The sequence below is a fragment of the Barbus barbus genome (genome assembly GCF_936440315.1).
Source record: "Barbus barbus genome assembly, chromosome: 26".
Classification (NCBI taxonomy): Eukaryota; Metazoa; Chordata; class Actinopteri; order Cypriniformes; family Cyprinidae; genus Barbus; species Barbus barbus.
In genome coordinates, this window is record NC_136754.1 from 18,588,206 (window position 1) to 18,611,803 (window position 23,598).

The 23,598-nt window shown below is 36.1% G+C and overlaps 2 protein-coding genes across 2 annotated transcripts; one reads left to right on the forward strand and one right to left on the reverse strand.

Annotated features, from left to right (window-relative positions):
* Window positions 1-1,023: 1,023 nt before the first annotated feature.
* On the reverse strand, window positions 1,024-16,029 carry LOC306845736 (cytosolic phospholipase A2). The gene is made up of 18 exons (XM_079378705.1): window positions 15,956-16,029; window positions 15,645-15,725; window positions 15,147-15,228; window positions 14,914-15,062; window positions 14,036-14,149; window positions 13,892-13,929; window positions 13,654-13,798; window positions 13,407-13,543; window positions 12,707-12,929; window positions 11,144-11,258; window positions 10,480-10,617; window positions 9,606-9,695; window positions 8,921-8,986; window positions 7,132-7,371; window positions 5,534-5,718; window positions 4,034-4,223; window positions 3,182-3,339; window positions 1,024-3,081 (listed from the first exon to the last, which is right to left on the reverse strand). The coding sequence occupies exons 2-18, from the start codon at window positions 15,675-15,677 to the stop codon at window positions 2,941-2,943; spliced, it is 2,244 nt and encodes a 747-aa protein (XP_079234831.1). The 5' UTR covers window positions 15,678-15,725; window positions 15,956-16,029; the 3' UTR covers window positions 1,024-2,940.
* A 2,958-nt stretch (window positions 16,030-18,987) lies between these two features.
* On the forward strand, window positions 18,988-22,402 carry LOC306845924 (prostaglandin G/H synthase 2-like). Its single transcript, XM_079378941.1, has 9 exons — window positions 18,988-19,181; window positions 19,293-19,409; window positions 19,496-19,639; window positions 19,741-20,045; window positions 20,140-20,223; window positions 20,535-20,781; window positions 20,866-21,152; window positions 21,419-21,566; window positions 21,675-22,402. Exons 1-9 carry the CDS (start codon window positions 19,121-19,123, stop codon window positions 22,085-22,087), a joined length of 1,806 nt encoding a protein of 601 aa, XP_079235067.1. The 5' UTR covers window positions 18,988-19,120; the 3' UTR covers window positions 22,088-22,402.
* The last annotated feature ends 1,196 nt before the right edge of the window (window positions 22,403-23,598 follow it).

The window sequence follows — 23,598 nt, forward strand, 5'->3', positions numbered from 1 at the left end:
TAGGCTAAATTAAAACATTCCCAAAAGTGAAAAGAGGCAATCCCATCATTTTTGGCTCCAGAAAGCAATGCCAAAATGCTCCACCAAAATATTAGTGGAGATAATAGGCTGGACAAGTTCGTGTGAGTAGACAAGACATCTCCAGGCACTTCAGAATTAACCAGCATAAAAAGCAACAGCCTATTATTTTGTATGAATGAGATTTTATGGGTTATGGTTTGTAACATTTTTTTTTCATAACATATACTGAGATCATTTTGACATCAAATTCCTTAGGCAATGGCAATGAGTTTTGCTGCCTCTGACAGATGAGCAAAACACTCAAATCATTACATCATTTTCTAAAAGGAGAACCAGTCTCCCTAAACTTTATATATGACAATCATTATTCAGTTGCTTTCACACAATTTGTAGTTTACACACCAGTCACAAGATACGCTGGACCAAACAATAGGTGAAAAACTCAAACTAGACTAGAGGAGGAGTTGGAAGAAGAGGAGAGAGAAAGAAGACCAGAAAGAACACTTTTCTCTGATGAGATCTGTGTTAATGTGATTGATAATAGCCCTTTCATGAAATATGAAGTGTATATATGAATAAAACTCTGTGCAGGAATAATTTCTCTGGCTTGTAAGAAACTTTATCTTGGAATTTTGTCAGCCCTGTGTAAGATACAAGATGATAAGGCACAATAAATGTGATTGCACAAACTATTTAAACATAAATTCTGTTATTAGAGATAATTTAGTAGTAGTAGTAGTAGTAACATCTATAATTCACTTTTCCATTATGAAACTTTGTATTTTTGATTTTGAGTTTACTATACAGTACTTACAGGAAATTCCCAACAACTACAGTTTTTCCCAGTTACTACACATTTCCTCAAACGAGGTGCCAAAATAGCTCACGATGGTTATTTACACATAGTTTTTTTTTTTGTTTGTAATACTGTCAGTATCCTGATCCTGAGTCAGTTTCTTAAAGTAAACACTTTTATTTCCTGTAAAAAGTCCTCAGTCCATTCATCGGCATGAATATCCTTTTATTATGTTTATGCACAACACTACACAGGCTAGTAACATTACTTAAATGTACATGACATATAACTCTATTGTGTATACATGAATCATACAAAAAACAGTACATGCCCACTTTTACAGAATCTGTATCGTTCAAACTGTACAGACCACAAACAGCAAGGAATGTGTAATAATAGACATTTAATTTGGACCTAAAGTGCACTCTAATGCTTAGGTCTATTTTTACCACACAACCTGTCTTTCCGGTCTCTACCTGCCACCTTTATCCTACTGAACTTAGTTCAGTTTTATGAATGACCTTGCCTGTCCTGCTTTAAGCACTTTTTTTCTCATTATCATTTACTTCAAATATTTGATGTTGAGACGTCCAAATCGTAAAATGAATTTTAAAACACAATAACTAAACAATAAGCATACAAATAAATAATCCTGTATACAATTTCATCATAAAGTATGTAAACCAGAGGAATGATTATGTGTGAAGTTAGATCTGTATGTGCCACAAATATATCTGATACAAACAGGAAATAAGATTTTCACAACATGTCCCATCATGCCATTGTTCCTGATGCCTCACAAGGAGGCAGAGTCCTGCGTGGGAGGTGTAAGATGGCATTTTACCTTCTTCCTTTCACCCCTTGGGCAGGAGACGACATTTGTAAGCAAAATAAATAGAAGCAGCTGAATCCAGTTCCTAAGCAATGAATCTTTCACTAAAATATGAGATGAATCCTGTCCCGAAGGCAAGGCTAACCACCGACCATCTACTGGTCATAGGTGCGTCACAGTAGAACTGAACGGAGAACATAAATTGTTTTCTTATCACACAGGTAGAAAGATGAGGAACAACATGTTCTGAGGCTCAGGCCACCACTGCGATCGTAAATTACTCGCAGAACAGTATTTACTGCTAAAATGTCAAGTGAAAACAAAACTGCCAGTACTTGGCTCCTTGGAACCCGTACAGAAGTACAGACAGATTCGTAAGCACTTTAACATGGAGATTCAAGAACCGTTCGGAAATGAAGTTAGGAGATTGTCCTGAATGTTGTAAAGGTCTTCTCGTCCCCTGCCCATTGTGTTTGTTTATTACATATTTGGGCTAATTTGATAATGTTTTCAGTGACCAATAAGAGTGCAGTACTCTCGTCTCTCAGATCTTTTCACCATACACAACAATCCGAGGGTGCAAAAAAATCTAAATATTGAGAAAATCTAATATCCTAATGAGTTTTGGCATAAAAGAAAAATCGATAATTTTGACCCATACAATGTATTGTTGGCTATTGCTATAAATATATTTATGACTGGTTTTGTGGTCCAGCGTCACATATTCAAATCTATTCCATAGAACTTCCCCCAAAATCAGTGCAGAAAATACATAAATGCCTGTAGATTCTGTGTTCCTGATGCTGCATTTTAGATGAAGTCAAAGGGTGGGAAGACTTGAATTGAAATTTTCCATTTCCCACCATTAGAGCGTTCCACTCATGATGCGTTCCAGACAACCTGGATTTTTGGAATTGTCCACCTCTACTTCAAAATAACCAATGGAATGTCATTTTATTTGCCAGCATCTTGGTAATGCCGTCAAATTGCGCTTCTTATTGGAGTTGGGGTTTGTAAGTGTTATTTTAGAATCATTGATAAACGTGGTTTTAATTTTAGTTAACCCTGGTTGGTATGAATTGGAAGTCTGACCAAAAGCCCCTTTCCAGTGGTTATCTTTAGTAGGAGGTGGGAGAATTCAAAGTTGTCTGGAATGCAGTCAACGGTCAGTCCAGTCTTGTCTGATGAATTTGCTCAGCGATTCTCATGAAATGTCTGAATGAGAACCAGCACCAGTGGACCGATTCAGTTTCAGACGTCATGGTTTTGGATAGCTTTTTGCAGCTATCTGTTAGGTGGGTCGTTTTGCAATGCTGCTATCTCGTTTCAGGAACTTCTTGTTTTCAATCTCATTGAGTGATAGGGAAACCGAGCAGCGTGAGGGGTTCTCTCGTCTCTGCTGAATGCTGTCTTTAATCGCTTCTTTTATAACCTATGAAACAAAACAGAATCATGTTGAAAGAAGACCAGAAACTAACTGCAAAAACTGCTGTGAAGGAGACTGAATCAGAGTTTGAAGGAGAAGAACTGACCTCAATGTTGTTGAGCGTGTTGAATTCCATGAGGTCATGAAGCCTCTTGAAGGCCTGGTTGGAGTATTTGAAGTTGAAAGTAGAGTAGGGAGAGGCTGGATCGTCAAATATGTCAAAGTCGCCAAACTCAATGTCCTTGTCTGTGTCTCTGGGAACTCCTTCAAGAAAACAGAAATGAGAATTTTTTTAAAAAGATGTTCACACGTCACTAACAATTTATTAGTGTCCTAAAAATAGTACAGAATCTGATTCACTTGACAAAACATTTCTTCATTTTAAAAATCCTAAAACATAATTTCCAGGTTTAAATTAGAGTTTGAATCCCTGCATTTCAATGCGGTCTCAGACTTGTGGTTCCTTCTGTATACAGTAAAATTCAAAGTTTGTTTGGGGTTAGTAATATTTTTATGCTCACCAAGGCTGCATTAATTTGATCAGAAATACAGTAAAACAAAAATAACTGTTATTATATGGTTTTTATAGCTAAATAAAACCATAAAAGACATAAAAAAATTACGTTAACTGAAAAAAAAAAAAAAAAAAACAAGTCTCTGTGATTCTTTTTTTATGAATCAGTGGACCCAGTGGTGAATCAGATGTAACTGAACTTGCAGTAGGAGCCATAGAGTCTGAATCATAGACTGAATCAGTCAGACAACTCACTACTTCACAGAATAGGCTGGAATGACTCACTTATTATTTGAGCCACAGTTTAGTGCAGGTCATGATTTGAAATGAGCTGAGTACTTTTACTGTTATTTAGCCCTTTTTTTATGTTAAAACATACATTTAAGGTAGTGAAAGACAAAACAGCTTATTTATTGACAGGTTGTTACAATGGCATACTCTCACCTGGGGCTTTAAAGTTCCGAAAGTTGATGTTGGCCAAGACGAAATGAATGACGGTGGGGCAGCTCTTGTCTCCCTTGTTGGGTTTGAACACATAGCACTCTTTCAGACCCTCTCGGTCAAACACTTTCGAATCGATCTTAGGGAACGGCAGCTTATTCATGCGGGCCCATTTTTCAGCCAACAGTATCTCCTAACACAGACAAACAAGGACACAAGTTGATGACATTTATAATGTTACAAAAGATTGCTATTACAAATAAATGCTGTTGTTTTGAACAGAACATTGAATAAAAACGTATGACAGTTTCCACACAGATATTAAGCAGAACCATTGGTTTCAACATTGATAATAATAATAAGTGATAAATGAGCACCAAATCAGTATATTAGAATGATTTCTGAAGGATCATGTGACACTGAAGACTGGACTAATGACTGCTGAGAATTCCGCTTTGCCATCAGTTATTCTAAACTGCAATAACATTTAGTATATATAACCCATTCTGCTATGCTCACAGGAACTTATCTTAAAGGCAGAAACTGTGAAACCAATAAAAATGTACTTCCTTTTTACTGTAATCTCAAACTGCATTGTGTGAAATATTGACAGCTAGTGTTTGACATGGGTACTGCAGTCCAAATTCAAAATATTGGAGAGATTTGTTTCTCCCACCCTCCTTCTCCTACACGGGTTGCCAGATTGAGGACATGCAACAGGAACGAGCACAACTGACAATGGAAGGCGACAAGCTTTAAACTGGTCACAGAGCTTTTTAGATGGATGCCGAGGCCTTTTAGGTTGGGTGGAATCTGTAATCTCTGACCCAGCTCATTTGTTGGCTTCCATGGCTGCAATACCCTGTGTTTTCCCCCAACTGGCAACCCAGGGTGTCGAAATACTATTGAACAAATTGGCAGTGGAAACTGGAGTGGAAACACATGGACCAAAACAAAAACAGACATTCCGGCATAGAACACACATTTCAAAGTAGAATAACTAGCTGTAGCATTAATTTGTTACATTTATATAGCACTTTTCAAGGCACTCAAAACGCTTTACATACAAGGGGGGAATCTCCTCAACCACCACCAATGTGCAGCATCCACCTGGATGATGCGACGGCAGCCATAGTGCGCCAGAACACCCACCACACACCAGCAATGCTTGCTATATATATATATATATATATTATATATATATATATATATATATATATATAGCAAGCATTGTGTTCGGAGAAATGTGAACTTAGCAAGTGTCCTAAATATCTGCAAATACATTATGTTGTTTTTATGCTTTAGTACAGTCACAAAGTTATGTTGCTGCCCATGGAGGGTCAGTATTAAAAAATATTTTAATTTGTGCTCTGAAGATGAACAAAGATCTTACAGGTTTCGAATGACATGAGGGTGAGTAATTAATGACAGAATTTTCATTTTTGGGTGAACTATCCCTTTAATATGTACATGTCATGCATAAGCTTCATGTCAGGCACTTACTTTAAATGGTGGGCTGGAGTCACTGGGCCTCGCTGAGAAGTCGAAGGAAATGATGAGGTCAACTCCTCTCTGTGGCCGCAGAATGAGAGGATAGGGCAGGTTAAAGGTAAGACCGCTGTCCACCACGTGGATTTTCTTACTCTTCACATCTAGGGGCTCATAGATTCGCTCAAACTCGTCAGGATCTGGAGGAAAATATCATTTCAATGTTTTCACTTCTGTTTGTCAATGATCTATAAAGGAACAGCAGAATGCCATTACTAACACTCACCTAGCTGCTTGTGAGTAATACACATTTTATGCAGCAATGTCATCATTTATTCAACATTGCTGTACAATTTCTTACAAGCACTTATCTTTTTTCCCACACCCAAGTATCAACAGGAAGTAGACTGCTGAGTCAAAGAGACATGCAGTACTATTATTATCAGTAATTATAAATGAGACTTTGCCTTCATCATCAGTAAGATTAACAGAATGACACATAAACTTAAGAAAACGCAGAATCTGTCTCATTTAACACAATCTTGCAGTGTCGTGCATGTGTCAAACATGCTTCCTGTGTGATGTTTCTGCATTTTTAACCCCTGGGAGAAAAGTTAATCTGCACTGGGTGTGTAGGTATTTCTTAGATGAAAGAAGTTTTGAGAGTTGACTAACTGACTTCCTCCCACTCAGACATCAACAATGTAAGCCCATCATCAAGTCTCGTGGCACCTGACTAGATTTCAGCCTATTGTTCCACCTACAGTCCGTCAAGCCCATTTCTTTTTAACGGCATACTTCACAAGACCAGGTTAAGTAGAGGTTTCAGGCACTAAGAAAAATACAGAGTAAAATTCTGGAAAAGTTGTAGGTTTGAATCCTCTGAAGGGTTATCCTTGAATTCTCACTATTATGCCCTTGATCAAGGCACCTTGCATTTGGTTGAACTGTGAGTCAGGGGTGTTTAAAATGGGATGTGAAGACCCCAAGTATGTGCTATAAAAAATATCAGTAAAAAATATTAAAATTTGAAAAAAAAGAGTTAATTTTGCTGTAAAATCTCAAGATGAGATTTTTTACAACTTTAATAATATAAAAAATATTATAATGAAGTCTGTATATATATATAAAATATAGTGCTGTCAAATGATTAATTGGATCAAAAATAAAAGTTTTTATTTACATAATATATGTTTGTGTACTGTGCACATTTATTATGTATATATAAATACACACACATACATCACATATTTTGAAAATATTTACATGTATATATTTATATTAATTTAATTTATATTATATATAAATATATTTAAAATATAAACAACATATGTTTCTTAAATATATACATGCATGTGTGTGTATTTATACATACATAATAAATATACACAGTACATACACATATATTCTGTAAACAAAAACTTTTATTTTGGATGCGATTAATCACGATTAATCGTTTGACAGCACTAATAAAACATATAGCTTTTCTAATTATAATAGCCTTCCTTTTTAAGGAGGGGGTACTTGCAAGGGGTTTATCATATTTGGGGGACCTTTACATCAAAATGCATCTAAATTTGCATAAAAGTGTCAGCTAAATGACTCATTAGTACCTGTAACAGCATCAACCTCCTCATCCACAGAGGTCTGGTTCATGAGGCCGCTGAAGGGAGAGAAGGGCAGGGTAGAGTTTAGGTTGAGTCCCAGCATGAAATTGTGCACCTTGCCGGCACGGCCCTCACGTGTGGTGAAAAGGGTGGTGTCCCCCATTATGGAGGTCAACATGCGCTGAACCCAGCTAGCCTGGGCATGACGCTGCCGCTCATCTTCTGCCTCTGCGTTCTCTGTGCCTCCTGAATGAACGAGAGACAGAGACAAACAGTGATTCTCGGGCTCATTTTTCCCAGATTTTTACCTACTCTACTAATATTTTCACTGCACCAACCACAAAAATGAATGAAATTTTTATTTATTTTCAGTGGCATAAACGTATCAGAAAGATACCCTAGTAAAAAGTAATATATTTAAAATACATTTATTTCATACTAAGTATAGTTCAAATCTATTAACATATTTACTGACATATTGCTTGAGATTTACTGATAAAAAAATTATAATTAAACTTTATTTGGAGTACTACTTGTGCACAATGAACATTTCTTAATATTAAACCCAAAATGTGTTTTAATGTCACTGTTGATGAGGACTGTATGATTTTTGAATAATATCGGTCTTTAAATGTACCTGATATATAAATAAAGATATTTAAAGTGTACCTGAAGTATACTTGCAATAGTTCCACTTCAGCACAATCAAATATACTTCAGTATATCTTTAGTTGGACTTCCGCACAATTAAAGTGCATTAAGTAAAAAATTAGTTGTTACAATTTAGCAGACTTTAAATATACCAGTTTAGTATACTAAAAGTACAATTGCAGGGTATTTTTATTAAATATTGTACATAAATATATAAATGTATTTGTAGAATACTTAGCATGAAGTAAATGTATTTCAAATACATTTTTGTATATTTATTTTTCACTAGAGTATACTTACATACCTTTATCTTTAGTGTATGCATTTTTATTTTTGACCATGATACATTAGGTTTTTACTTTGCAATAATACCTGGAAATTATGCAGCTATGATGTTACTCAATGAAAGTCATGAATACATACAAATTTACTGGAAACTGTTAGCATGTTATGTAAAACATTACACAGTTAAGCGCACGCGCATCTGTCACTTTAAATTCTTGAGCTCCTTACAGCAGGATGCATTCTGTTTGGATGTCAATGTTTGTATCGTTCATCAGCTGGCAAAAAATCGTTCTGGGAGTGATTCCAACGATATTGTTTCTCTGTGCCTTTATCGTTATATAGTTGTGGTGTGGACGGTTTTTAGAACTTTATCTTTATCATTGTCTTTATAGTTATCGTCCTTTCTGTGAATGGGCCTTTAGATATATGTTACGTTGGTAACAATTAAAGCAAACAAACAAACAAATAAATAAATAGACAAAACAGTTAGATAATGTTACCTTGGTAGCAATTTAAATGATTAAATGAATGAATGAATGACTAATAAATAAATAAATGACTAAAACATTAAACACATACATAATATTACCCTGGTAATATCAAATGAATAAATTAATAAAACAAAATTCAAATAACGATGTTCAGCATACCACACAAAGCCAAATGTTTAAACACGTAAGGTATAAAAACATGTAATGACACAACACAGTGTATGTGCCAGTCCCGTCAACTGATCTGAAACTCTACCACAATGACCCCAAACCTGTAGGTCATTGTTATTGTTGAGCCCTGAACTGAATTGTGTGTGTGAATGAGAGAAAATGAAAGACAGATAAACGATCAGAGAGGACTTTCTCACCCCTTTGAGTTTCCTCTTCATTATCTGCTGAATCATCACCCACAATATGCTCGGGTTTAATTTGCTCTGAAAAACAGAAGATGCAAACAGTTTCAGATTGTAACCGTGATAAGAAACGACCCCTTTCTTTTCCTTCTTTTCTTAATTTTGCATAGAAGAACATTAAGATTTTTCATTGTGATCCCCTGATTCTTTACTACACTAAACGTGGCTGAAAATAAAGTCCCTGTCTGGAAAAACTTTAACTATACAAAAAAAAAAAACATTCGCAAAATACTATTTAATCAAAATTACGTATGAACAGTGGAACATGAATGTATTGAACTGTTACTTATGCTACTGTACTTATGAACTATACTTATCTGTTAAGTGTAATATCATGCTTTACTTCAACTCAGAGTGTCAGCAGGGGGTTTGACTGAGGTCACACATGAAATGTATGTAGATCAGTGTGGCAGTGTGTTAATCTTATCATTTATCACTCATGCACTGATGTGTGTCGACTGTACATGTTTGCACTAGAACAACAAGTAATGGCACATTTCAGCATGTTACAAGGATGCAAATTGACAATATGATAACAATCTAACTTGGCCTATTTGGGTTCTTTTGAAATGTGGAGCAATTTGTCTCTTCCATCAAGTTCTTTGCCTCTGATAGCTAACAGAGACACAATCTTACTCACCCAGCTCCTCCTCCATTGTGCTACTGCTGGCGGTCTCCTTCACCCCCAGAACCCGGTTAAAGAGGATGGAGAAAGCACTGCCCCATACACCTGCAGCACATATGCTTACATTAAAATTGCTTAACGGCAAACAATACTTGGAACTGATATTCTAGTAAACAAAATTATGAAGTATTATAAATTCAGATGTAAAGCTCATGACCCTCTGACCCTCCTCAAATGAGAAAACGTTTTTTGAAAGGCTTCAAGATGTTTGTGTAAGAGAAGTGTTCTTGATGCAACGTATGAAGCATTTATATAAAGAGTTACTCGTTTAAACAAAGCATGAAGAGCGTGATTTTATCTCAATATTTTTTAGCCTTTTGATGATTTATATCTCAATATTCATGTTTGCTTTGAACAGCTGTCAGTAACCGCTGTTGTTGTTGAGTCATTCAAAATCATGTGAGAATAATGTGAAAAGTACAAATCAAACAGTTTTTCACTAAATTAACACAAGGATGAATGATATCTCATTGTTTTTATTTATATATCACATTGTAACAAACTTTATTTATTTGCCTACACTACCTTTAAAATATTTTATGTTTTTGAAAGAGTCTATAATGCTGAACAAGGCTGCATTTATTTGTAATTTTTATGCTGTCATTTGTAAAAACAGCAGTATCATGAACATTTATTCAATATAAAATAACTGCTTTCTTGCTTTCTATATTTGCAAACTTCTTAGGAATATTATATATATATTGATGGAAAGTATGAATAATCACACAGTACATGAATAACTGCTGTCAGTATCCAGTGACACTATATGCATTTTGAGGGGTCTCTTAGCAAACCGTTCTGTTGAAATTCAGAGCAGTCCCAGTCTTACCCATGAGGAAATGAATGGGGTTTTCCTCATATTGTTTCACAACGTTCCCCATAAAGAACTTGCTCCCAAACAACCCTGGAGACATGAAGGTGCCGTATTTGGCCATGCCAATCTCATACGGGCTGAACTCCACCCAGTCTGATTGAGACAGAGCAAACAAACTCAATATTATTAAGTCAAAATGACAATCAAAGGCATTTTTATCTATTACACTGCACTACCAAAATACTACTCGACTGTGTGACTCATGTCCAGACAAATACAATGCGTAATGTACAGTGAGTGAACTGACAAACACTTCCACTTAACCATCATCTGTTTAGTTACAATCTCTGATCCCATTCAACAGAAAACAACCTACCCACACAATAACTAGTCTCTAAAAATACTGTCTACACCTGTGGGAGGAACTGTGAAAGTTCATAATGAATTCACAGTGGGTCAATCATTAGGCCCCATAACAAGTATTTGCATGTTTTCCACAGTATTAAGCAAATGTAAACAAATCGATAGTGTTCAGCTTCCACGGAGGCTATGAAGTGGTATTATACAAATGTGCACAAACACGGACAGTTGCTGTGTCTTTCTCATTCATTTTTCATAATTCACACAACAATCAATATATATGTAGCATTCTTAATGTTTGTGTGAACTGTCATCTTACCTGCGAACATGAGCTCAGAGACATCAGGTTTGACGTGCAGACAGGTGAAGAGAGGAAGGGGGCTCTGACCTTCATTAATCTTCGCCTGCATTGAACTCAGTTTGGTGTTCATTCTCTGTGCAAAGCACACACACACACACACAAAGTAAGCTCAACGATCAAACTTTTTTCTTTAGAGCATCTGTGTCAATGCATGTAAATAAGGCATAGCATTTTCTAAAAGGATGGTGCTAAAAGTGTAGTTTTATTAAAGGCACAGTGCATCTTCAAATGAAAGTCTCCTCACCTTTTATTTATCCTCATGTCGCTCCAAACCTGACTTACTCTTTTACATTGAACATGAAAAGAGGACATTTTAAACACTCTGCTGGTCAGACAGGATTGTTTCTTACACTAAGCTATAGCTTTAGTATGTATATAAAGTTATGTTATTATTATCTGATACTTTTATGATGATTTTGAGTCCTGTTTAAAGATTAAAAGCTCCAGTCTGCATTAATTGTAACTGCGTGGACGAAAACAGCAAGTAGATTTTCAAAAATTCCTCCTTTTGTGTTCCACAGAGGAAAGAGAGCATGCAAGTGAACATTTTTGGTGCAATTTGGGTCCGTTCAAGCAATAGAAATCCTTTCTTAAAATCAATTGGTCATCATGTATATAAGACACACTTTCAGTGGTCCAATATTGCTAAGCTACATCTATATCTCTGCAAATATTTCAGCAAGTAAAGTCATTCAAATGATAAAATGTCACATTTAAATGGTAAATTACTTAAAATATCTTACTCTAATGAACAAATAAGCAACATGAATGCACAATATCAAGCGCACGCATTTTCTCATACACTGCATTTCAAAGGTTTTGGGTCGTTAGGAGAAAAAAGTATTTTATGCTCACCAAGGATGCATTTTTTAATTTACTGATTTTTTTTTTAAAATAGAGTAAAAACTGTAATATTAGTACAAAATAACGGTTCTCTATTTAAATGAATTTTAAAGAGTAATTCCCATGACAGCAAAGCTGAAATTTCAGCACTTATTACTCAAGTTTTAAGTGTCACATGATCCTTCAGAATTTATTTAAATATGCTGATATGGTATTGAAAAGAGTTGTGGTTGAAAACAGTTATGCTGCTTTTCTGTGAAAACCAGGATTCTTTGATGTTACAAAAATACACCATTCATTTGAAATAGAAATCTTTTGTAACATTATTTGACTTTTGATCAGTTTAATGCATCCATGCTGAATAAAAGCGTTTTCTTTCTTTCTTAAAAAAATATTAATGTATACATTACGGGAGTATTAATTCCTAAATACAGGAGCTACTGCCTTCCTGTATAGAGAAGTATCTTCCTGATTCACAAGGACCATCCTCCCCAAGAGAAGGTTCCATTTGCATTGGGATGCATAATAGAGAGACAACATACAAAGGAGTCTTTGTATTTGAACAAACTACAGTGTATAAATAGAGTACAGTGCAGCCCAGTGCAGTTCATGCCGCTCTTGATGGCCTACTGCAGCAAAAACTCTCAATAACCCAGTTTGTATTCCTGCATATCTCACCCCTGGTAAAAGAGTCTCTCCGATCAACATCCCGAAGATGTCAGTGAAGGTGACAGGCTGTCCGGCCGATTTCTTCTTCCACAGTGCTTTAACGTAGCGGTTGATGTTTTGGGGCAGGAGCAGTTTGAGCGGGTTATTGCTGACTCTGTTCATCAGCTCCATATTAATATCCCCTGGGCCTTTAGCGGGAAACTCAGGGTGCGAGTACAGCATGGACATATACCTGTAGAAATACAACCAACATGGATGTTTACGAGATTTTTACCATTTTTGATGTGATTGGTGATTGATGTGGTTGTGAAGTGTTCAGAATAGTGTTCAGCATATTGTTGTGTGGTTGCTAGGGTGTTTTGGATGGTTAATTAGGGACCCACATAAACATTTTTGGATTTTCTGGTCCCTGGTAAGGTTCTTTAATGGTTCCATGAACATCCATAGAACCTTCCCACTGTACAAAAGATTCTTTATAGTGGAAAAAGTTTCTTCGGATTACTAAAACGTTCTTCACTCTAAGAAAATAAGCTTTTTTTTAGAGAACTGTTCACTGAAAGGTTTTTAAAGGAACCCAAAATGGTTCTAGTATGGCAATGCTGTGAAAAGGCCATTTTGGAACCATTACTTGTATTTTTAAGATTGTAGAAATCCATGGGATTTTAGCATCTGTTTTAAAGAAAAAACTAAACATTTGACTTTTACTGACCATGTTGATCCAGAAAGTCCTGCCAGGTATGTTGCACAGTCAAGCACCCCAGATTCATACAGAGCCTTCATCACACCAGAGAAACCAACCATTGCACGGAAACCACCTCCAGAACCCAAAATGGCGATGCTGGGAACCTGTGTAAAAATAGAGCTGCTATCAGAAAGGATCGCTGTCACTAGAGATAAGATTCTTTTTTTAGTACAACACTATTTATAAGGCAGTTTTTTGTGGTTTTTGACTTTACTTCTCTACGTGAGGCTGGAAGGAAGCGTGGGTTTTCCATTTTGAGAAGCTTCTTGATGCTGAGCATAACTCTGTCCCTGCGCGTCTGCATGAAGAGTTTCTCCTGATCACACAGTGCCATGCTGAAGCGCAAGTCTGTGGACGCACTGCACAAAAACAATTCACTTTCAGTCCCTCGTCCACTCTTGTATGCATAAAAGTTACACAATTTATAGAAATAGACATTTCTTCATACATACCACACTTCTAAGAACAAGTCAAGGAACACTTTTGTCGTCTAACAAAAATCAGAGAATAATAGTAAACAACAAGACACTGAAAAACAGTAACTTTGAATTTAGTTTATGCAGGTTCACGGTGTAAAAAAACCAAAAAACATTTACCTTGCCAATAGATAGGGTCACATGCTCTGTCTGCCCCACTTTGAGCATTGAAAGGGAATATTTAGCCGTGCCCAGAGTTTCGTCCATGACATAATTAGCGTCCATCAGTGTCATCTAAATAAAGAGTATTCAAACAGCATTATAATAAAGTGCTGCTGTATTTCAGCTCAATACAACACCTTTATTAATACTTCATAAAACATGCGATATAAACCAACAATAGCACAGGCACACTTTTCAAGCAAAACATTTCACAAAAACACATTTATTCAGTTTTAAATGATAAAACAATACATACATTCAAAAGGATGGGGTTGGTAAGATTTTAAATATTTTTGAAAGAAGTTTTTATTTGGCCAAAAATACAGTAAAATCAGTATTTCTGGAAATATTATTAAAACATTTATTTAAGTGACTGTTTTGTATTTTAATATATTTTAAAATGTAATTTATTCCAGTGAAGACAAAAGCTGAATTTTCAGCAGCCACCTTACTCCAGTCTTCAGTGTCACATGATCCTTTAGAAATCATTTTAATATGCCGATTTGGTGTTGAAAAACTTATTGACTCCAAATTTTTGAACGTTAGTGTAGGTCTAGGTGAAAACAATGACAAAAAGTGTTTGGGAACTTTGTAGCTTTAAGGGCCCTTTGTGTAAACTTGATAGCAGCTGAGAAATGTTAAGTTACTCTAGTAAAACGTCTAATGTAATGTCTAATACTCGATTTGATGCTGTTGTCTAATTCAAAGAAATGCATACATTTTAAAGTGTGACTGAAGTCTCAAAATACTTTTTGGGACCACTGTGCTGAATCAGGAGATACAGAAATTGTTTTGAAAGGCAAGTGTAAATAATACTAAGAGTAGAAATTTTTCACCTCCAAAACATTGGGTTGATTGGGATCCAATATGAATTCAAATGTTTCATTCCACTTCGGGTTAATGTCGTTATTTATGTGTTGTGTTCGTTTTCTTGACTCTGGCGTGGTTGGTATGGACAGTTCCACATAAGGGTCTGGGGTGTCCACTGTGAACAAACACACAATCACTTAAGTATAAATGCTCATTCAAAGGTTTATTTAAATAGCAAGAAGACGGCATAAATACTCACATAAATCCCCAAATGCTCCTTTCGTCACATTTTCAGCTCTCACCACATTTACTTTCAATCTATGAGAATACTGATGCTCAACCTGCGCATATAATGATCCACAAAGTCAAGGATTTAGAGTGTCAAGAGCAGTAAAATGTGTATGTATGTATAAAGGAAGCTCATTTAACCACTGAAGTAGGAAATAGACATTAGGTGATTCCCAAACAGAATTATATCTAGACAGTAAATGTGTCTCGAATGTCATAAATTCAGCAGCTGTCTGCATGCAAATAAATCCAACCACTGCAAAAGAGCAGCAGCTTTCCAGTTTTCCATTTCTTACATAGAGACTAGGCATGTTAATGCATGCTGATAACATTAATAGATATTAAAAATTAAAACAGATTTATTCAAAATCTCCAAATACCATGTCAACATCCAGGATTAATTTACTCTAATTTAATGAAACAGGTTCTACTTTAAGAGATTTCTTAATGACATAATAATGAAACTTACTATGATGTACTGATAGGGATCTATGGAGGACATTCTGGCAGCAATGGAAGACTCTTTATTTCAAGACAGTCCGGAAAACATCTGTGAAAGAAGACAATAAAAAAGAGGAAGAAAAACAAAATACCGTCTAAGCACAAGCGCTTGAAACATGATACCGCCTTTCCGAATGTCATGCAGCGTTTAACATTCTAAGACCCAAAAGTTCGCTCTCAGTTCAGAAGTATGATAGAAACTGTTGAAGCAGGTTTACACGCGTGGATATACTACAAGTTTTACGATTTTACAGAGAAAAGAAACATGCAATAACTTACCATAGCTGGTGGTACAGTGATGTTGGACCCTCTCCGACAAGAAAGTCATTTCAGGAAGCCAAAAGGAATGCACTACTGGGCGGACTAAAAGATGTACGATTTGAACGAATCGAATCGTTTGAGACTGTTCATTGCAATGATTCAATCGAACCGACACGCACAACGTTTGTAAATCTTACAGACAACAGTTTATCAGCAAAAAACCTAAACCTATATGAGGTGGGTGAAGGGTTGGGACTATATACATTGCAACTTTTGACACAACATTTTTTAAACTACTGAGACAGTTTATCTGCTAAAATGCAGGGCTGGCAGGGCTGACTGCACCAAATTGGACCAGCAAAATGTACGCTAAATGCATCTAATATATAAAAGTAATCGAAAATATCATATCAGTGGTGATATCATTATTGAATAAGATATCTAAGTAACTACAAACAAGAAAGCGTTAAATCGATGATTCAAAAAGAGAATGAGTTTCCTGAACCAATTTATTGAATCAAATCATTCAAACGAATCGATTCGCTATCAGTCGATTTCAGGGCGGACGCAAAACTCTTTCCTCCGCCCCAGCTCTTCAAATTTCACTAGGACTCCGATGGGAATGATTTTAGCGTTATGTTACTATTTCTAAGCATATGTTATTTATGAGAAATGTCATCGTATGCAAGTGTCCAGGATTTAATTTAAGATAATGACAGATTGATTAAATCATGACGCATAAAAATAAACCCAGAAACCATGTAAGATTGCGAATGAATGTAGATTAATAGCGACACTTTCTCCGACACAAGGTGGCGCTCATGAGTTAAAGCAACATCATAATCACTGGAATGCCCATCTTTTCCAGGTCGTCTCTGGTTTTGAAAACTACGGAGGTTTACACAGTAATTCTATCATTTCTCAATTTAAAGTGTCTAGTTGATCAAATGTATAATAATTATAATAGGCCTAATAAATTATAATAATTTATAATTTGCTCATATCATTTATATAATTTATTACTTAGTATATTTTGGAGGGACATAGCCTACATAAAGTGCTACTTATAAACACTGGATATGTTAGGTTATCGCCTATAATTCGGAATAGCTATAGGCTAGACATAAATAGCGTACAGATAACTATAAATAGGCTACCATTAAGATTATCTTTTTATTAGGTTTATTATTTCAGTCATTCTAGAGACATGGGACAAAACATGTCCAGCAATTGTAACTGCTATCAGGTTTTAAAAATAAAAATATTTTCAATTGTAAATGTTATGGGGATTAATAATAGAATGTATTTAACACAATTATCCCCTTCAATTTAATTTTAGCATTATTATGTGAAATCTATGACACTTTTCTCACTAGATCTAAAACAGTGTACACAGAGAAGGGTTCAATCATTCATAAATGGACAAAAATATTTTTTTAATGATGAAAAAGACCTTGTTATATCGAAAGTAACAATTAATAATATTTCATATCAAAGCAAGGTTTCAAAGTTGTGTACCCACTCAACACTGTCAGACATTCATTAAAATGTAATACAATCAGGGAATATCAGGGGTAGCTGTCACTCTAAAGGACCAACTTGCCACAATCCTCCTCAGCAGAGTACATCACTGTCAGACAGACTCTACTAAGTTTTATAGTTTTAGAATATTTTAAATCCTAATATTAATATTTCCTGGTCACAAGCATATGTCAACACCACCTTCCAGTTTCTGAGGAAATTATTTGAAATATTTAGATAATTTTATTCACTTGAAGCAGGTTCCATTAGCATCGAGCATCAACAGAAAAAGCAAAACAAAATGGCCACATGAACTCTATTTGTTTTGTGAAAGAAAGGCTAAATTTGTCAACACCGTCAGACAGTGTTGTAGTCGAGACCAGCTCATTTGAGTCCAAGTCAAGACCGAGTTTAGAGAGGCTGGAGTCCAAGATAAGTCCAAGTCCACATAAGGTTGGGTCTGAGACAAGACCTAAAGAAATCTTCAGGAATAATCAAACAGTACATCAAATAAACCATGGCATGTACACTGTATTTTATTTACTTAGAGTGATATTGGTTTAAAAATATTATCAGTTAAGGGTAAAAAGGCTACATAGTAAGGTGCTGTAAAGGTAATTTTATTACAATTATGACTTACTTGTCAGTATTTAGTGCTCGTCCACAAAACATCGTTGTACCACTATATAGCCTATCCACATAACATTTCTAGTAACATTACTGTAGCATTATGTTCAACTGTAACAACTTTTACATAACTTTTAACCTTTAAGCTTAAGTGCTCTTGTCTAAAAACATCTTACTGCATATGAACTCTTTGTGGCTCTTATATGCAAACTGAATAATAAATGATGTAACAGACATTTTCAACACATCGTTAAGATGCTCCACATGACATCCTGACCTGAGTCCTGCTGCCTTCGCACTAACTTTAGTCTCAAGTCATGCGCAGTCGCGCACAAGAAAATCACCAATCATTGGACGTTTCAATCAAACATCAATTTAAAGAAATTTTTACATACAGTAATAATCATGAGTAATAAATATTTTTATTGGGACTCCAGTGGATTTGGGAATAAGTCCGATTACTAATATGTTCGAGTACGAGTCATTACCAAGTCAAAATGCACACAAGTCCATGATAATCTGTCTGCTAACATGAGAATGTGTTTTGAAATGTTAAAAACATCTTGAATGCTGTTAAAGATAGAGTTGAAATTATATTACACAGTCCAAGGTAAAAAGTAGGCTACATTTTGTTAAAAAAAAAGAGAGAAAAGTTGGGAGGTTCAATTTTGCACCCTGTTTTGTTCCACTTCTCAAGAATGACTGATTTATTTGTCATTGTAAACGTGTACCAATAACAATTAGATACATAACCTATTTCAAAGGAATACATCCTTTTCTATTCATTTAATAATAAAGTATTAGCTACTTCATCCTGAATATAAATCCTTCAAAAAAGAATAAATCCGTGAAACGTGCAACACATGGAAAAATACAGTAGGCTGATGACGTTACAACCCCTCCAATCTTCTTGCGCAAGCGTCTCGTTCTGCAGTTAAAAGGCACAGGAGCGCATCCAGACGCTCAGATTCCACGCGCTCTACCAGACAACTCACTTCTGCTTCGGAGTAAGACATTCTAGATACAACTTCTGGAATGAATAAACTGATTTGCCTGGTCTTACTTTCAAGCTTTTGGATCTTTCCCGGTGAAGGATGTAAGTGAACTCAGCTTTAGCAATGTTAGATTTACGTGCTTCTTTCAGAGTTTGATTGTTCTACCCAAATGCAGTCTAATCATGCCTTTTCTTTATTAATGTTTCCTGCAGACGACCCTTGCTGCGCACAGCCTTGCCAAAACCAGGGTGTGTGTTTATCTAAGGGTGCTGATGCTTATGAATGTGACTGTACCAGGACAGGATATTATGGTGAAAACTGCACTAACCGTAAGTCTGGCCATGGATTGTTTTTACATAGATCAAAATTTTACATAAGATGTGTGCACTCAACACTGTTTTTTCTTGCCTTACAGCCGAACTTCTCACACTTATCAAATCAACTCTGAAACCGAGGCCAAACATAGTGCATTATATTTTAACGCATTATAAATGGATCTGGGATATCATCAACAACATCTCCTTCCTGAGAGATGCCATAATGAGATATGTCTTGACATGTAAGTTCAATTAAGTTCTTTTGAAGCGGATTCATAGAAAAATTTAACATAATTAAAAATAAATTCATAAAATAAAACTATTCCTCTTTCTTGTTTTACAGCAAGGTCCCATTTGGTCAACAGTCCACCGACGTACAATGCAGATTATGACTACAAAAGCTGGGAAGCATATTCTAACTTGTCCTATTATACCCGCACCCTTGCCCCATTGCCCAAGAACTGCCCTACGCCTGATCTCCCGAATGCAAAGCAGGTGGTGGAGAAGGTGCTGGTGAGGAAACAGTTCATCCCTGATCCACAGAAGACCAGTCTCATGTTTGCTTTCTTCGCCCAGCATTTCACTCACCAGTTCTTCAAGTCAGACTTTAAAAAAGGACCAGCCTTCACCAAAGCCCAGGGCCATGGAGTAAGTGACATTCATTAACCTAAGTCTATATTACCAAAGTCTATAAGGAACAAGGAACTGCAATACAATTTCTAAAGGTTCTCTAACGTTTCAGGTGGATTTGGGGCATATTTATGGGGAGACACTGGAAAGACAACACAAACTTCGTCTATTTAAAGATGGAAAGCTAAAGTATCAGGTTTGTGGACATTAAAATGGACAGCACTTAAAAGTTTTTTTCACCCCAAAATGAAAATTCTGTCATTCACTCATTTCATTCTTTTGCGGAGTCCACACAATAAAAGTCAGTAGGGACCAAAACAAAACTTTTATTCAAGGCATTTTTCAAAATATCTTCTTTAATATTGAAGAAAGAAGCTACATGTTCGGAAATGACATGAGGGTAAATAAATAATGGCCAAATTTTTGGGTGAACTATCCTGTTAAAATGGACACAAGTATTGCTTGTTGGTTTAAACCTAGTTAATTAAAAATGTATTTGATTCTTAGGTTGTGGATGGTGAGGTGTATCCTCCGTTGGTGAAGGATGTCCAGGTGGAGATGCACTATCCTCCTCACATCCCAGAGGAACAGAAATTTGCAGTGGGCCATGAGGCCTTCGGTCTGGTTCCAGGTTTGATGATGTATGCCACCATTTGGCTTCGTGAACACAACCGCGTCTGTGATATCATAAAGCAAGAGCATCCCGACTGGGACGACGAGAGAATCTTCCAAACCACTCGTCTCATCCTGATTGGTGAGTCTTGGTCTCATCATCTGAAACAACCCTGATCATCATAACTTTGTGGAGGAATTCAATACTCTCGCTTTTTTCTCCCAGGTGAGACCATCAAAATTGTGATCGAGGACTATGTTCAGCACTTGAGTGGCTACCACTTCAAGCTCAAGTTTGACCCAGAGCTTCTCTTCAATGAGCGCTTCCAGTACCAGAACCGCATCTCATCTGAATTCAACACTCTGTATCACTGGCATCCACTGATGCCTGACAACTTTCAGATCCAAGACCAAGTCTACGGCTACCACCAGTTTGTGTTTAACAACTCTATTTTGACCCAACACGGCATCCACAACATGGTGGATTCCTTCACCAAACAGACGGCTGGAAGGGTGAGTTTCAGTATAGATAGAAAGCTTCTCAGAGAAGCCTCATGCTGTTCCAAATGTCTTTCTTTCTTCTGTGGAACATAAAAGAATATATTTTGTAAAACGCCTCATAAAATTAAAGTTATTGGGGTCCAGTGTTGTTTTAGACCCATAGTTCTTCAAAATATCTTTTGTGTTCTACAGTCATACAGTTTTGGAATGACATGAGGGTGCCCAAGTGTTTATTTTTAGGTGAACAATCCCTTAGTATATCATTTTTATGTGAGCAGGTTGCTGGTGGACATAACCTGCCCGCGGCAGTTCAAGGAGTGGCTGTTAAAGTTCTGGAGCATTCCAGAGAGATGCGCTACCAGTCTTTAAATGCCTACAGGAAACGTTTCAACATGAAGCCCTACTCGTCTTTTGAGGAGATGACAGGTAAGATAATTAAAAAAAAAAAAAAAAAAATTACATAGGTTCAGAAATAAGAACATTTTGAAAAAATGCATCTTATTTAATTGTAATGTTATCTGTATGGTAAAACAGGAGACAAGGAGCTGGCAGCCGAAATGAAGCAGCTGTACAGTCACATAGATGCGGTTGAGCTGTATACCGGCCTTCTTGTGGAGAAGCCCCGACCCAACTCTGTGTTTGGGGAGACTATGGTGGAGATGGGAGCGCCCTACTCTCTCAAAGGCCTCATGGGAAATGCTATTTGTTCTCCTGAATACTGGATGCCTAGCACATTTGGTGGGAAAGTGGGATTTGACATTGTTAACACAGCCTCATTGAAGAAGCTGGTGTGCATGAATATCAAGGGACCTTGTCCGATGGTGTCTTTTCAGGTGCCTGATGTGAAATATCAGAGTTCAGAAAACATGAATTCAAGCTCTGTGCACTCCACACAAAATAATATTAACCCAACGGTTGTCTTGAACGAGCGAAGTTCAGAGCTCTAAAAGATTCTGAAGGCCTCATTACCTTCACCATGATACTTGATGTCATATTTGTTATTTATTTGTTTATTTATTTATTTAAGTAATTTATATGTATATGTATTTATTGCTGTTTTTTGTATAACTATTGACATGCAACATGCATTTGAATTTTTTTTTACATATACTTGAATGAAAGTCACATGAGGCTTTCCCTTTAGACAGATTTTTAACTAATAATTAAATGTAGCTGTTTCAGAAAACTGGATATCCACATTTCAAGTGCAACTGTTGCTATTAATGCGCATTTCTTGAATAAATTTGTTTTGATCTTATGTTAATATCTTGTGTCATTTCATTGCAATTATTCTTATTTACACAGTTACATCTACTCATACAATAAATGTAATCAGAAATTTCTGGGGTCTGAGATTGGGAAAGATTACTTTTTAGGACATAGATTAAGAATATAAAGGAAGCATGCAAAAATGCCGTGTCTAATTTAAATGAACTGAAATGCAATAACACATCGGCTGAAAACTCTGCAATGTGGTCTAATTTTAAACCTGTTACTATTTCTGCCTGTAAAGATGTCATTGAGCATTTGAGACCCACTATGTGTCCTTATGATGTTATGCCAGCTCACTTTTTAAAGCAGGTTGTACACATTGTTGGTTCTGATGTGTTAAATTTTGTTAATCTGAGTTTGAGTACCGGAATAGTTTCCCGATATTCTGAAATGTGCCTTAATATGCCAATTTAAAAAAAGCCAAATTCAGACACATCCATTTTTTCTAACTTCAGACCTGTTTCCAATCGACCTTTTATGTCCAAAATTTCGGAGAAAGTTGTTTTAGTTCAGCTACAAGTCTTTTTGAGATCTAAACAAATCTACGAAATGTTTCAATCTGGTTTAGGAAATTAAACAGTATAGAAACAGCCCTCTTAAAAGTTTATAATCATATTTAAATGTCAACAGATGCTGGAAAATGCTGTGGCTTTGATCTTACTAGACCTAAGCTCAGCTTTTGATTTGGTTGATCCCAATTTATTACTTTCTCATTTAAAAAAACTGTGTTGGTCTGAGAGGTACTGTTTTAAATTGGTTCCAGAGCTTCTTAACGAACCGAAAATTCTCTGTACGCACAGGACAATATACTTCTTCCAGTGCTCCTCTAACTTGTGGTGTCCCTCAGGGTTCCATTCTTGCCCCAACTTTATTCATGATCTGTATGCTGCCGCTGGGTTCTATTTTCAAGAAATATGGTATTTCTTTTCACTTATATGCTGAAGATACACAGTTGTATCTTTCTTTTAAACCTGGTGATAAAAATGCATTAGCAAAGTGGTGTGTATGTATTGAGGAACTTAAATGATGGCTTATGAGTAATTTCTTGACACTTAATGAAGGTAAAACCGAGGTGATTCTGTTTGGACGTAGTGATGCTCTACCTTTTAATTCTTATAATCTTGATATTGGTTATTTTGCCCAGTGGATTACTCCTTGTGTAAGGAACCAGGGTGTCTTATTTGAT